This window comes from Lissotriton helveticus, chromosome 2_1 (genome assembly GCF_964261635.1).
Source record: "Lissotriton helveticus chromosome 2_1, aLisHel1.1, whole genome shotgun sequence".
Lineage (NCBI taxonomy): Eukaryota > Metazoa > Chordata > Amphibia > Caudata > Salamandridae > Lissotriton > Lissotriton helveticus.
This window is the reverse complement of record NC_136059.1, coordinates 1,195,456,242-1,195,470,143: the sequence shown is the minus strand read 5'-3', so window position 1 is coordinate 1,195,470,143 and position 13,902 is coordinate 1,195,456,242. Positions and strand designations below refer to the sequence as shown.

The window sequence follows — 13,902 nt, the reverse complement described above, 5'->3', positions numbered from 1 at the left end:
CTCTCAAATTCATATTGACGTCTGGTAAAAAATTTGTGCCTCTCGACAACAACACTCGTTTTAGCAATGAAATAATTAGCAAGTCTATTTACAGCTTCTTTGTAAACATCCCAATCAGATTCACCAGTTTGTGTGGCTAGGGGTAGATGATCAAATATGCGTTGACCCTCAACACCTAAATTATTATACAAGAGTGCTAATTTCCTGACAGGATCAAATTTAGAACCATCTAATGCAATAATATAACTAGCAAAACCCTTAAACCACTGTTTCCATTTGGTTTTAGGAATACCTGGTTCTGATACAAAATGTGGAGGAGTAGAGATATTTTGTGTCATGTTAACGATCGTTAAAATTTGTGTGAGAAATGAGATATTACAAAATCAAAGACTTGCAAAATACAATAAACAAATAAACAACAAGTAATGTTGAAAATTATAGTGAAAGAAAATTTAAACAAAAGGTTTGACTAATCAGATGTGAACATCATGCAAATAATACAAATGGTAGGCTTAAAACTCCAAAAGATGAGCGCATTATGGAAAATATTGTTGATTCCACACTGATGGAATAGAAGTCTTGAAAGTGTTTATCAAATATCGTACGCACTATGTGGAACAAAGAAAAGGCGCCGATATCGTGGTGAGACTGTAGCTTTATGCCTGACTTAAAGATGGAGTCACGTCATGTTACGCTGGGCGTCAACGTGGAGTTACTTACTTGCAGCTAGACGCGTGACGTGCTACCAAAGTTGGATGAAAGAGACAAGAATGGCCGTGGAACATCGGGCGCTGAGGGTTCTGAGGAGCAACTGAACGGAAGGTGAACGCTTGCGGTATGAAGTCAGTCGAAAGAAAATGGCAGATTAAAAATAAATATACGACCTGAAAGCCCAATTCAACGTGATAGACCCGGTTTCAGCATCTTTGGACAACTTCCAAAGCACCTTCAAGTAACCCCACAGCACAGGAAAGTCCGATGAATGTCTCCAAACGATTCAAACCGTTGCAGGATGATAAAAACAAATCCCATCCTCGTTGCCAAATGTTAGAGGGTACTTTCCAAAGGACACGAAGAGACAGGCAGGCAGATGAAGTCTTCTTTATTAGTAATCTTCTCTGCAACAGTCCTACGCTCCAGCTTGAGTCAGAGTCACAGCTCAACTGACAAGCTTGGAATTCCTAACAAAGAATCCTCCTACAGATTCTAAATACCAAAGAGTACACACAGATAGATAGCATAGCAACAACATTCTAGAGAGCAAGAACCATAGAATATAACACACTGACTGGACAGCAATTGTTGTGTGTTGTTTGTTGTGTTGCTGAGCTCTGAGTCTCTAGCTCAGAGCACCTCCCCTACGTAAACCTTGAACTGCTCTGCCTCGCTACCCTGAGAGTCAAGCGCTAAAAAAGGGTACTTGGGTTTCAACTGGGAATCTGTGCTATTGGGTTCTAGGACACCAGTGGCAAAATACCTCAATTATCACAACTAGTGCCCAGGGACCCATGTCTGCCCTGTCACACCAGGGCCGGACTGGTAAGTCCGGGCTTCGGGCAATCCACTGGTAGGCTGGATGGGGTGGGGGCCGGTTTTGAGACAGGGGGCCGGTTCTGTTGTTGGGGCCATTTTTGCTGTGTCGGACCGACTGTGTGAGTCAGAGACAGTGACATTAAGCACAACCAGGCCTAGCCAGCCCATGTCACTGTCTCTGACTCACGCAGTCGGTTCGACACGGCCAAATCGAGCCCAGGCCTGCCATGAGCACAACGATTCTCAATCTTTCCGCATAATGCTCCCCTCTCTTCCTAATATTCCATCTCTTTCTGTCTTGATCCTCACTTACTGAAAACCGTGACTTGAAGAAACGGTTCACTATATCTCTTTCCTTCTTTCATTTAGTTGCTTCCCTGCGAAATGGATCCAAAAAAGAAAAATACTCTTGCGGGAAATGCCCTTTTTCTGAAATTTTTCTATTCCAAAATGCAGCCTCTGGATGGAGAGAAATAAAACATTTTAAATATGAAAAATAAATACATAACTAAATAAAGCAAGACAGAGTGGTTGCAAAGTGGCCAGATTGGTTTTATTCACATCCAAACGCATCAGCCTCACTTTACAGACTTTGCAGTGAAGCGCTACTTTTGTTTTCTCGTTTTTCTTTGAACAGCATTGTTGTCCCCAGGTGGAAAGTGCACCAATTCCGGATGTATTGCAATACCTGGTTGATGGGTGGATTGGAAAACAAAATGTGTACCATGGCTCTGTGTTTATGGATGTGGTCTTTTTAAACCATACTGCTTACATTTGTAAGGATATAAGCAATGGACATGGAAACGGTACCCTTCAGGGCCCTGTAGTCATGTCCTTAACTTTTCAGGTAAAACCACTCGCTGATTTCTGAATAGTGAGTGAGAGATCGTTAAGGTAACCATGTTGTTTCTGTTTACATTTCACATGCTTTACTTAATCTTGCATTCCCTATGAGAGTTTGTTTTCACTTTTTTTTTTTTAGGAAGCATATTACTCTTATCAAGTACATAATTTGAATTGAGCCGCATCCAAGTGTTTATAGCAGGCACAATTAAGTTGTAGCTTCAGGCAGTGCGAGTTTCTCTTAGTGGGGCAGTATGGTGTTCAGTGGGGGAGAGGATGTGGCACTATGGCCAGAGCTGTCGAATTTGGAACTGGAGAACCAGGTTCAGCCTTCATGACCAGTCCACCAGACCACTCTCCTGAGTGGGCATATTCCCTTGCTATACCTAAGAAGGCCCCACTAGACCTTAGAAGGCCTGATGTCTTAGCACAAGCAGGTGTCCCTAGTCGTGTCAATTGTGGGTTAACCTTGAAGGCCTGTCCATCACAATCCATACTTAAGTTATCTCCAGTCTTGTGGGCAGGCCTACGAAGCAGCACACCCTAGAGCAACAGTGATCCAGTCACTGTGACTTTGTCACTGAGGTCACATGAACCTTGAGTAGTTTAGGGCGGTGTGAACGGTGTGACTGCACTGGGCACATATTGCGTGTGGGTGCCTAGTGTTGCAAGTATATTATGGTTTTTAAAAAAACTTGCAGCCTCCTTCCCGGCCTCCAGTAATTTTCAGCAACAATAACAATGTTATGATAACTTCGGTGATTAATCTTCTTCCTAGAGAGAGAGCGGAGTTTTGTCTAGTGGAAGGGTTGACTCCTGGAAAGGTAGCGCAGAGGGTTAATGTGCCTGCTGCAAAGAACATGTACCATGCAGATCACAAAGTGCACATATGTTAACTAGTTTAGTAGGTTACTGCATTTGTCCAGAGAGATCCTTTTGTTACTTGCAGTTTATGTTAAAATCCTAACATAGAACAGTGAGCTATTAAACGATACTGCCTGCTATTATGGTTGTCATGGGGCTTCTATACCTTGTAGTCCTTTGTCTTATGTAAAATTTCCTAAACAGTGATTTACACACGTATAAATGATTGTCTCTGTGTAGTGTGTGTGATGTAAAGTGCTCTGACACTGCACACTGGTATGAGTGGCGCTCTAAATCAAATGAAATGCATCTGAGAAAGAGTGTGGTTATGGAGACTTGAGGTGGACTGTTAAAGGGTGGTAGTAAGGGAGTCCGAGGCATAGGTGATCATTGGGGGCACCAGCAAACCTTGTTGCACAGGGCTCCACCAGCACTAAAACCGTCCCTGCCATCGAGGCCAGACCACCTCACCCATTGGTACCTCCATTGGCCTTGTTTCAGCAGTAGTAGCTGCAACTCACCAAGGATCGGCAGTGCAGGATTTGCACGCACACCAAACTAAGTTTGCAAACTTCACCGTCTCTCTGCTTCATGCACAAGCACTTTTAACATGTGCTGCCTGCTCTGGAGCCACTGGAATTATGCAGCAATGGGAGACACAATGACGCTGCAGTGTTGACTAAATTATGCAACAAAAAAAGGCTGCAGTGTAATGCAAAATATTTTCTCATACTTTATTATTTAGACATTTTTACACATGTAAAGCATCTGCAAAGATTCTGCCTCATTAGTATCAGTTTAACAATCTGCTCCTGGAACATCAACAGTCTTTTGTCGAAACTGCAATCTCCGGACACAGTCAGATTCACATGACATCATCTTTCTCCAGGAAACCTGGCTATCAACAAGCAACCCACTCGAAGGGTATCTGGAATTTACACTGCCAGCCACAAGACAGAGCAAGTATGGCAGACAGTGTGGTGGGCTGTCTATTTACGTGGCCTCTAGATTGTCAGTATGTATTAGACACCTAAAATTTGATCTTGACTGGGTCACTGGCATCTTGGCCGACAATTTTCCCTCAGAGAATAAGCTACTATTGCTAAACGTTTACATCTCTTAATGCCCTAGCGAGAAAAAATCCAAACTGGACCGCCTGATTGAAATCCTATGTAACATCTTAAGCACATACAGCAGTATACCATGTCTAATCGCTGTAGATTTTAACACCAACTTTTTCTACGACCAGTTTGAAGACTTAGGAATCACCTTCCCAGCGGTCCCCCCACATCTCGCCACACAAACATTACCGCCCGGTCTCAGACCATCCAAACTGGGCGAATACGCAGTTCTTCAACTTGTAGAGTAGGCTACATAGTAATAAATGGCCGCTCATCCACAGATACCCCTCCGGCCGGGACAAGAACCAACGGGCGAACCCACTCATTTCTGGACTTCACATTGGCAAACAGCTAAATGTTCGCCCTAATTGAGTGCCATCACATCGCAGCACTAGGGGAAAGTGATCATCGACCCCAAATAATAACATTATCCCTCGATATCCCTCATCATCACGCACTTGTTCACACTATATCAGACTGTCACGGAGAATCTAAGATGAATAAAATGGTTGTCAAGCGTTGTCCCTACTGTCATGGAGAAATGCTGTCATCTTCTATGTTCAAAAGGTGAAATAGACGTGCCTATTATCATCGGATGGGAAGCGTTTGTTAACAGTTTATTAAACAAATTCCCAACTAAATCCCATTCGCGGCCAGATCCACCTCAACCCCGGATTTTTTGCACAACAAAAATGCTAAAAAAAACTAAGAAACGCTGCTTTTCGCTGGACTAGAAAAAGCTCGGGAAACGTAAATTTATTCAATCATTACAAACAAGCTCAAAATGCATTTAAGGAATCGGTCCATAGAGACAAACAATCAGAGTTAGACAAATTCTGGATGAAGTTAGTGCATGCCAGCAAAAAGTCCAACACAAAGTTATTTTGGACCCTTGTGAACAGAGGCCCGCTAGGAGGCAGAGGATGCACCACTGCAAACATAAGTGCAGACGACTGAACTAAGTTTCTATCCAATCACTTTAGAGAAAATTCAAGTGGGCAAGAGCCCCTTAGTCCTCAATTAACACTCAAATCCAGGCCACAAACCACCGATGATTATTCCACAGGAAACACTGGGCCTATTACCAAGGCTGAAGGTGTCATGGATATACCATCACTTGAGGAGTCACGAAACAACTTCACCTTAGGAACGCTGAAGACACATGGAATTTTTATAAACAGCATCGCCCGGATCATCAAGAAGGGTAGGTCAGATGGAGCACCCGGCCCCAACGGATTAACTCAGGCCTTGTTCAAATCAGATGAAATGTTGTGGTCAGGTCCCCTCGCACCCCTATTCTCACACCGCAAGCTTAATGATCACATCCCGGAATCTTGGAAAGGTGCCATCATTCATCCCATCTACAAAAGTGATAAAAGAGACAACCCAAAAAATTATAGAATGATAGCTCTCCTTGACATTGAATCCAAAAATTATGCCAGCATCCTACTAGAAGAACTGACATCAAAGGTTGAATTAACACAGTGTCTTCCCTTCAACCAGACCGGCTTTGTAGCTAAGTCAGGCACAACCAGCAACTTATTTGCATTATCCGTATTGATGGAGAAGGCCGACGTCCATCGTATGCAACTATATTGCTGCTTCATTGACTTTAAGGCGGCCTTCGACCGAGTGCCACGTGACCACCTATGGCAAAAATTGGTCCGCTGGGGTATACCCCCAGCCCTCTTACAAGCTATTATCCAACTCCACACACAGACCTGGATAAGGATTAAGTTGGGCGACGGGTCCCATGTCTCAAAAAAGATCCAAACAGGAAGTAGCATTAAACAAGGATGCGTTTTGGCGCCCCTTCTTTTTAACCTGTTTATTTCTGACCTATCCCCCATACTTGACAAGGTCAACTCCCATCCAACCCAACTGGACGGGACCCGCATCAGCAACCTGCTATACGCTGATGACCTCGTGTTATTGAGCCACACAAAGGTTGGTTTGCAGAGGCTTCTTGATGAACTTCTAGCTTATACATCTGAAAACGCCCTTGAATTGAACCTGTCAAAAACAAAAATATTCATTTTAGCAAACAGAAGCAGCAGAAAAGCAGGTGGCTCTTTAATATCAAAAGCATCGACACAGTGCCACACTACAAATATTTAGGAATTTTTCTTGATTCCAGAGCTTCTTTCACCAAATAAAAAGACGCCATCAAGGCTAAGGCACTGTCGCTGGAGGTTCCGTCGGCAAAACTCTCAAAACACCTACTAGAACCAAGCCTAACCCCTCTGCTCAAGGTGAAGAAGGCCAAGAACACAAATTCTCTATGATATGGCCACAAGATTATGACGGGCTGAGCAAACATCATACTTAATAAATCAATCACCAGAATCTTCATGGATAGATTTCACTCTGGTACTTACAGAGCCAGAATGAAACTCAAAATGACATGAATTTTTCATATCATACCTTCTCATGGGATATTGCTTTATGGAACTTGAATTCCTGCGTTTATAAAATGAAAATCAAAACTGCATGTACCATGCGCATTGTTGTTTATAGGACTTCTGCAAGGAAGAGTGCATTCTGGTACTTGCAGTCCTGTTTTTATTTTTATATTGGTGTTCTGTTATGGTATTTTAAAGCGAAGCATTTATAATGAGAATTCAAACCACAGATGACGCTTGTATTGTGTCCTCTCACGTCTGTGTGTAGAAAGCTGTTTTCCTTCGTATGTTTAGCAAGGAGAGGGCGCTGGCCATGATTGACATGTATGTAGTCTGTGCAGATTAGGTGCTGGGTGTTATGTGCGTCTCAGTGGTTTAACATACTAGGCACCCTGCATGCTACATGTCCCACGATGAAGAGGAGGTGGCATTTGGTTTGTGCGCACACACTGCCAGGTCAGCAAACCTTGCGACCGAAGATGCTTGGAGTGGGTGCTGTGAGAGGTGTACCCACATGTTAAGGGGTGCTCACACATGCAAGGGCAGTCTGATGTGTATACCACCATGGGATGCCGGCTGGTTCAGGGGCACACCGCTGCTGGAGGGTGATTGGAAAGAAAGTTTGTGGCACAAGGAAAAGCCACTTGGTAACTGGCATCATGTCAGCAGTACGCTGTAGACCCAAGTATGTGGGCACACATACAGAGACTAGGTGTAATGAGTGGTAGCTAATGAGGAGGCCCAAGAAGGTAATGTCTGGGAAACAAGAATAGCACTTATTGTCATAGAATTTGGTCTTCTAGCAGCACTGCACCCCTGCAGCGATCACAAGCACCCAGCCAAGGAGAGACCATGGCACAAAGATGACGTCTTTAATTATTCTCTGGCTCAAGGGCATTGTGATAGAATCATCCATTATACCTATGAACTGGCTCAGTTGTACATGGATGAATTGATCAATTATTGGAATTGCCTCATTCGTTGCAGACATGGTGATGTCATCAGTGCGGTTCAGGAGAGACAATGTGTTGAAAAATGCTTTGTTTTGGCCTTTCTGTCTCCAAACTTTTCTTGGGGGGACAACCCCCCCCCCCATCTCCCCCTAGTAGTGGTTGCTCACTGCGCGTGCTCGCTACACACTATGTGGGGGCTGGTCTCACTTTTACTTTGTTCTCTCTGATTCACTACTTATCTATTTTTGGTGCTCTCTGAAAGAATGTCTATGGGTACATATGACTGGGTGGGTAACCTGGTGCTCTTTAAGGTCATCATCTACTATTTACTGTGCTTTGAAAATTGATACAATTGAATATATAATGAAATATTTGCTGTAAAATTCACCATTTTGGTCTGTCTTTTTCCAAAATTTTCATGGGGGGAGAACCCATACAAACCCCCCTAGTACCGGTCCGGCTGGCTCGCTGCGCTCGCTCGCTGTGCGCCAAACGGGGGCTGGTCTGGCAAAATTTACCAGGGCTGCTTTCAGTTCCCAGTCCAGCACTGTGTGACACAGATTTGTTACAGAGTGAATGCATGGTAGTGGAAAAAAGGTATGAAAGAAAGATAGGCTTAAAGGATACAGAGTGAGAGAAAACATAAATTATGTGAGAGAGTAGGGAACAAGAGTATGCGTCACAAAGAATTATGTAAGATTAGGACTTGAGTGATAGAAAGTGAATTTGGGGATGGTGTGTGAGAGAGAACTGCGGAAGCACATGGTGTAAGAAAGAGTGCATGTGGAGGGTGTGTAACAGGAGACTACAAGAGACAGAGAAAAATGTTAGACTAGAATGTAAGATGACATGTGAAGAGAATAGGTGCCAAAGGAAATTCTGACAATATGAGAGATGATGTTTGGAGGAGAGTGGGGAAGAGAGTAAAGAGCAAGTGAGTTGAACTGGAGGAAAGCAAGGCAGGGAAAAGGTGAGAGTGAGAGGGCAGGATACCAAACCAACATTTTATTTTACATTTCCCCTACAAAACCTCTAATGAAATTCAATCAATACTGTGAAGCCTCATTACTGAGCATGTCCTCATTTAATGCAGATTTAATGTGACAACATTATTGACTTTGGTTCAAGCTTGAATATTCTAAGAAATTCTGAATTTACTCATATTGTACTTTGTCCCAAATACAACCCAGACAGCCATGTTTACACACAAAGTACATTAGTCAATTGGGTTCTTGATGGGATACAAATTTTATATCAAGCACACATTGCATGAGCACCTGTTTATAAGAAAAAGCAATACGTTTTCAGGGAAAGTGATAATCTGCAGAATACACAGGATTTTGAAGCACAAGCATGGACACAGAAACAGTATGGGGCCAGAGAAATAATACCCCCTCTGCCCCTCCACCTATCAATAGGTTGCAGTGTTACACAGACCAAAAAAAGTGGTAATATGGGACAAATGTTAAGAGAAAAATAACGTTTCTGGATTAACAAATTGGGGCCTGCTCACCTGGTGGAGGATTGCCTGCCATATTTAGAAATCTCAACAATGATTTCAGTTCATCCATCATAGCAGTATATCCATTGAAGGCATAACTGAATGCTGAATGAGAGCCATCTTTTTTCAGAAAGGGAGTTCATTTCAGTCAAACAAAAAATCTGTGGTAATGACATGCATTGATTTTTCTGATGTGACAATGTTTGTTTTCCACGTCCAGGACCACCATAGCTTGCAGGATGGTCCCATGCAGAGAAATCCAGAGATAGCTGCCTAGAATAGGATATGGTGACCTCTCTTACTTGGTGGCCCAGCGATAGGCTGCATGATGCTACGTGGTTATTACAGAAGTTAAAAGGAAATAGCCTGATAAAGTCTTAATGTTTAAGTAAAATGACAAAGAACTAAGGGCCTGATGTACAAAGCCATTTTGCAGTCAAGAGGCCTGCAATTCACAAAGTTTGTGACTGAAAAATGGCTAATTGTTATTACTAAACCCATCTTTCAATTCAGTACCATGTTACCAAATTGCAAAATGGGTTTAGAAACCCATAATGAATTGCTATTTGGAAGGGGTGTGTTTAGTGCATCCCTTCTAAATAACGATTTATTAAGGGATGTATCAACCTTTTCCCATAATATGGTCACAAAATATTGAAAGGCTAGTGACTTCCGAGATGGGGAGGTAACACATCCGCCAAAGGGAAAGGCTCTCCTTGAAATTGCATCCTTTTTGTGACTGTAAAAAAAGTTGGTTGGTGGAGGACCACTGCCGACTCTCAAACATAGGTAAAGAAAGATTTTTAAAAAATATTAGTAAATGCAGTGCTGCATCCTTTAAGGAAAACGGGCTGCATTAAAATAAACAGTTACCTTAATAAAATGCGATCACATACACAGTGACCTGCTGAACCCAGTAGGATACCATCCCTGTGACGGTATCCAATTATAGTGCGTCATAAGTTGCGATCTACATCATAAATATTGACGAGGTAGGTCGAATTGCGACCCACTACGGACTGGAATTTTGTGAATCGACCTAATAGTGTTAAGAATAGTTCATAGAAAAAAAGTGCATTCACAAACAATTGGTGCACAATTTGCGATCAGTATTTTGCGAACAGAAATTTCATAACCAGGTCTCAGATTACTAAACAGAAGTAGTGTTTATTGGATAGCAAGGAGAAAGTCCTCGCGGAAGTAGGAAAAAAAGAAAGGAAATTTTTGTTGCCTCTAGTGTAGAGGGTCCATATTTCAGAGACTAACAACTTTGTCAACCTGTACAACTCTTGCCCTAGTAGTTATTTCAGAGGTCCCTCAGAGTTCAAACCAGGTGGTAATTGATAATGATTGGATAATTTGTTTACCATACACGAAACATTTGTTGCTTTCTAAGTCTAAAATACTGACAACGCACTGTGGGGTGATACAGTGGCAGTAGATTATTATAAATCCAAACCCATTTTATTGTTAAAATAGCTAATGCACTCCTACTGACCTACAATGCCTCTTATGCTTGCTGTAACCACATCGAGGGGGCACAGATTATGGCCCAGATCGATATTGAGGGCATTTTATCTTTTTTCACTTAGCTTCACGTGCACACTATTTTATTAATTTGGTCCTGAAGAAGCGCCAACGACCTTTATGGTGATAGAGGCGTGAAACATGTTGACCTATGACCCATGACCCCTGGGCATAGTGTGCCTCCAGGGTAACATTTTTATTTTAGCAGTTAAATTCTGCTAAGGGTACATCTTTTTAAAATCAGCTGCATGATGACACTTTATTATTTGTTCACTATTTTGCATGCACGTTCTCTACCCTCCACATGGAACCCATCCCCGCACACCCACATGCACCATCTGGCGGTCCTTAAAAGATCTCTGATAAAGTCACCCTTCGGGGGCCCGTAGGGAATTGCAGCGCCGGCCCTACGAGGAGCAACCGCCTGAGGATGAAGCATGACATCCTTCGGGTGTGTGAGGTCATCAGAGGACAGTGGGCCATATGTAGGTAGCTTGATACCGGTCGGTAACGGACGAAAATTGGTAAATTTCCCGTTACCGACCTGTATTTAGCTTTTTCTAATGTAGGTGGCTGGATTTAAGGATTCTGTAATTTACCGATTCGGTAATTTAAGGTATCGGTAAATTACCGAATCCTTAAAATATCGAATCGGTAAATTACAGAATCCTTAAATCCTATGTAAGGAGCACTCAAGTGAGTGCATTTTTGTTTTAAGCATCCGTTATTTACCACCAACTACAAGTTGGTGGTAAATATTGAATACCTTTGAAAAAGCAATGTTGTGCTTTTTTAAAAGTGCCATGTGACAGACATACATGCCCTTAGGGCATGTATGTACGCCACATGTGCACACATGCACGATTCAGGGGTGCAACAGGGTGTCAATGTGACACCCTGCCACTCTTGAATATGCTCCCCCTATTACCGATTCGGTATTTACCGAATCAGTAATAGTGAATGGCTTCCCCTTCATTCCTATGGCCCACCAGGCCCATAGGAATGAATGGGAAGGTATTTCTTATTACCAATTCGGTAAATACCGAATCGGTAATAACGAATATTACCAAATCTGTAAGAATTACCGATTTTTTACCTACATACTATTTACCGATTTTTAAATACCGAATCGGTAAAATTTGGTATTTAGGAATTGGTAAATAGAAATTACCTACATATGGCCCAAAGAGTGGTCTTCCATTTACTTGAGTGGGTCCCTAACCTATGAATCCTTTTCACTCTTCTTTTTTCTCTTTTTTAAGGTCATGGGGGACTGTTTGCGCCTGGCCATAGGAACAGTGTTTGCATATATTTATAAAGCCATAAAAAGCTACATAATATGGCTTTACGTGGCCTTATAAATATGCCAGTGGCACATTGCACCTCTGGAATGTCAAAAAAGTGAGGTCCCAGCGGCGCATTAGGGCCGGTAGGACCTCATAAATGAGGCCCTTAGTCGTGTGAAATATGATTATGACGCTACTGGGTTAATGGTTTAGGAAGGAAGCAGGCACATGCATGAATAGCTCAACGCATGTCAATGCAAACTGAAATTAGGCTTCCAGATTTTAGCAACTATTTAAATACTATAACTTTACCTTATATAAGCATTGTTGAAGTTTAGTCCCTGATTGTCATTTATTAAAGGTACTAGAAGACAGGACTTGTCACTTTTGTGAAACTATACAAGTTAAAGTCTTCAAGGGGTGTTTGGTGCATAATTAATAACATCTTTAACTTTAACAGATCAGCATAGCACAATGGCCTCACATGGGGAGTGGCAAGAAGAGCTTGTGGGACAAGGAAAGGAGGATGAACCAGACGATGAGGAGGGGGGAGAAGATGAAGCAGAAGATGAAGCAGAAGATGAAGCAGAAGATGAAGCAGAAGACGAAGCAGAAGCTATCAACGAAAACTACAGAGACAACTTTGACTATGCAGAAAACTTATATGATGAGATAGAAGGCGCTGAGGGCACCATGAAAGGATCAAACTCTTTCCCCTATGACAAGCAACCGCTGCAGGCTCCTCTTCCTGCCTCACGTCCATTGATGGTGGAAGACGTCTACATCTTTTCACAAGGTAGAATTATTACTATTATTATTATTATTAAGATTTTAAAATATTTATGATTTTAAAAATCACATTAGTTACAGCAATATTGACAGTGCGACATGTAGTATTTATACAGTCAGATGCGATGACATGAGTTGTTAAAGCTAATTTATAAAGGTTCAGGCATATCGATATAGTTACGCAATCTAACTGCGGATGTATCTCCACAACCAAGAATTTTAGGGTTAAGTACTGAGCTTGGTTATACATCAGCAGCACCACACAATGCAAAAAACATTACGGGCCAGATGTACAAACCGTTTTTTTTACAGTCGCAAACACTCCAATTCAATGTTGCCCAATGCAAAAAAGGAGTTTCCTATATACCAGTCCCATTTTAAGGTATGTCAAGTTTTAGAGACTTCTAAAATGGGATTGCAACTGGATACTGATTCGGTATTTGGAAAGGGTGTGCAGTGGGCATCCCTTCCCAATACCGTATCAGTATCCAATGTATCAATGGTTTGTGACCGTAACTCCAGCTGCAACTACTGGGAAATTACTGACTATAAAATTGGTGTGGTAACTGATTTGCAAAGCGCGTATGTTTTTTCCTCTTTGTTTAGGGGGAGTAGGCAGAAGTGAAAACTTTCAGTTAAACTTTAAAAGAAAGATTTTTTTTAAGAGCTGCCTAATTTACTTTAAAGCAAATGGGCTTCTTAGAAAATAATCTTTATTTAAAATCAAGTCACAGTGACAATGGTGGCTTCTCCACTAAGGTGGAGGAGCGTTACCCAACCACTCCTTGAGCAGCGCAAAAGAAAAATAAAATGATAATAACAAGAAGTTCTTATCATTTTATTTTTCTTTGCTCCAGCCAGGTCGGGCAGGGCTGGCTCGCCACAGAGGGAGCAGGAGTGGTTTCCATTCCCTCCCTACATGCGCATGACAGCTTGACTGGCCCTCTACGGCCAGCTACACTGTCATGCGCACTTGGCATGTTCTCCACTGGGCTGTGTTGCATGGCTGCAGCGGAGAAGGAAAGTTTATGTAATTTTTTTCAGCCCACCACCTCCGTTCAGAGGGACCCGCCATTGCACTGT

The 13,902-nt window shown here is 42.3% G+C and overlaps 1 protein-coding gene across 1 annotated transcript in view; it reads left to right on the top strand.

The window, feature by feature from the left end:
- The window catches only part of BANK1 (B cell scaffold protein with ankyrin repeats 1), a 2,434,538-nt gene that overhangs the window by 1,945,024 nt on the left and 475,612 nt on the right, over window positions 1-13,902 (top strand). The window contains exon 9 of the mRNA XM_078676074.1: window positions 12,491-12,826. Within this exon, the coding sequence (XP_078532200.1) occupies window positions 12,491-12,826 (336 nt within the window). The remainder of the gene's footprint in view (window positions 1-12,490; window positions 12,827-13,902) is intronic.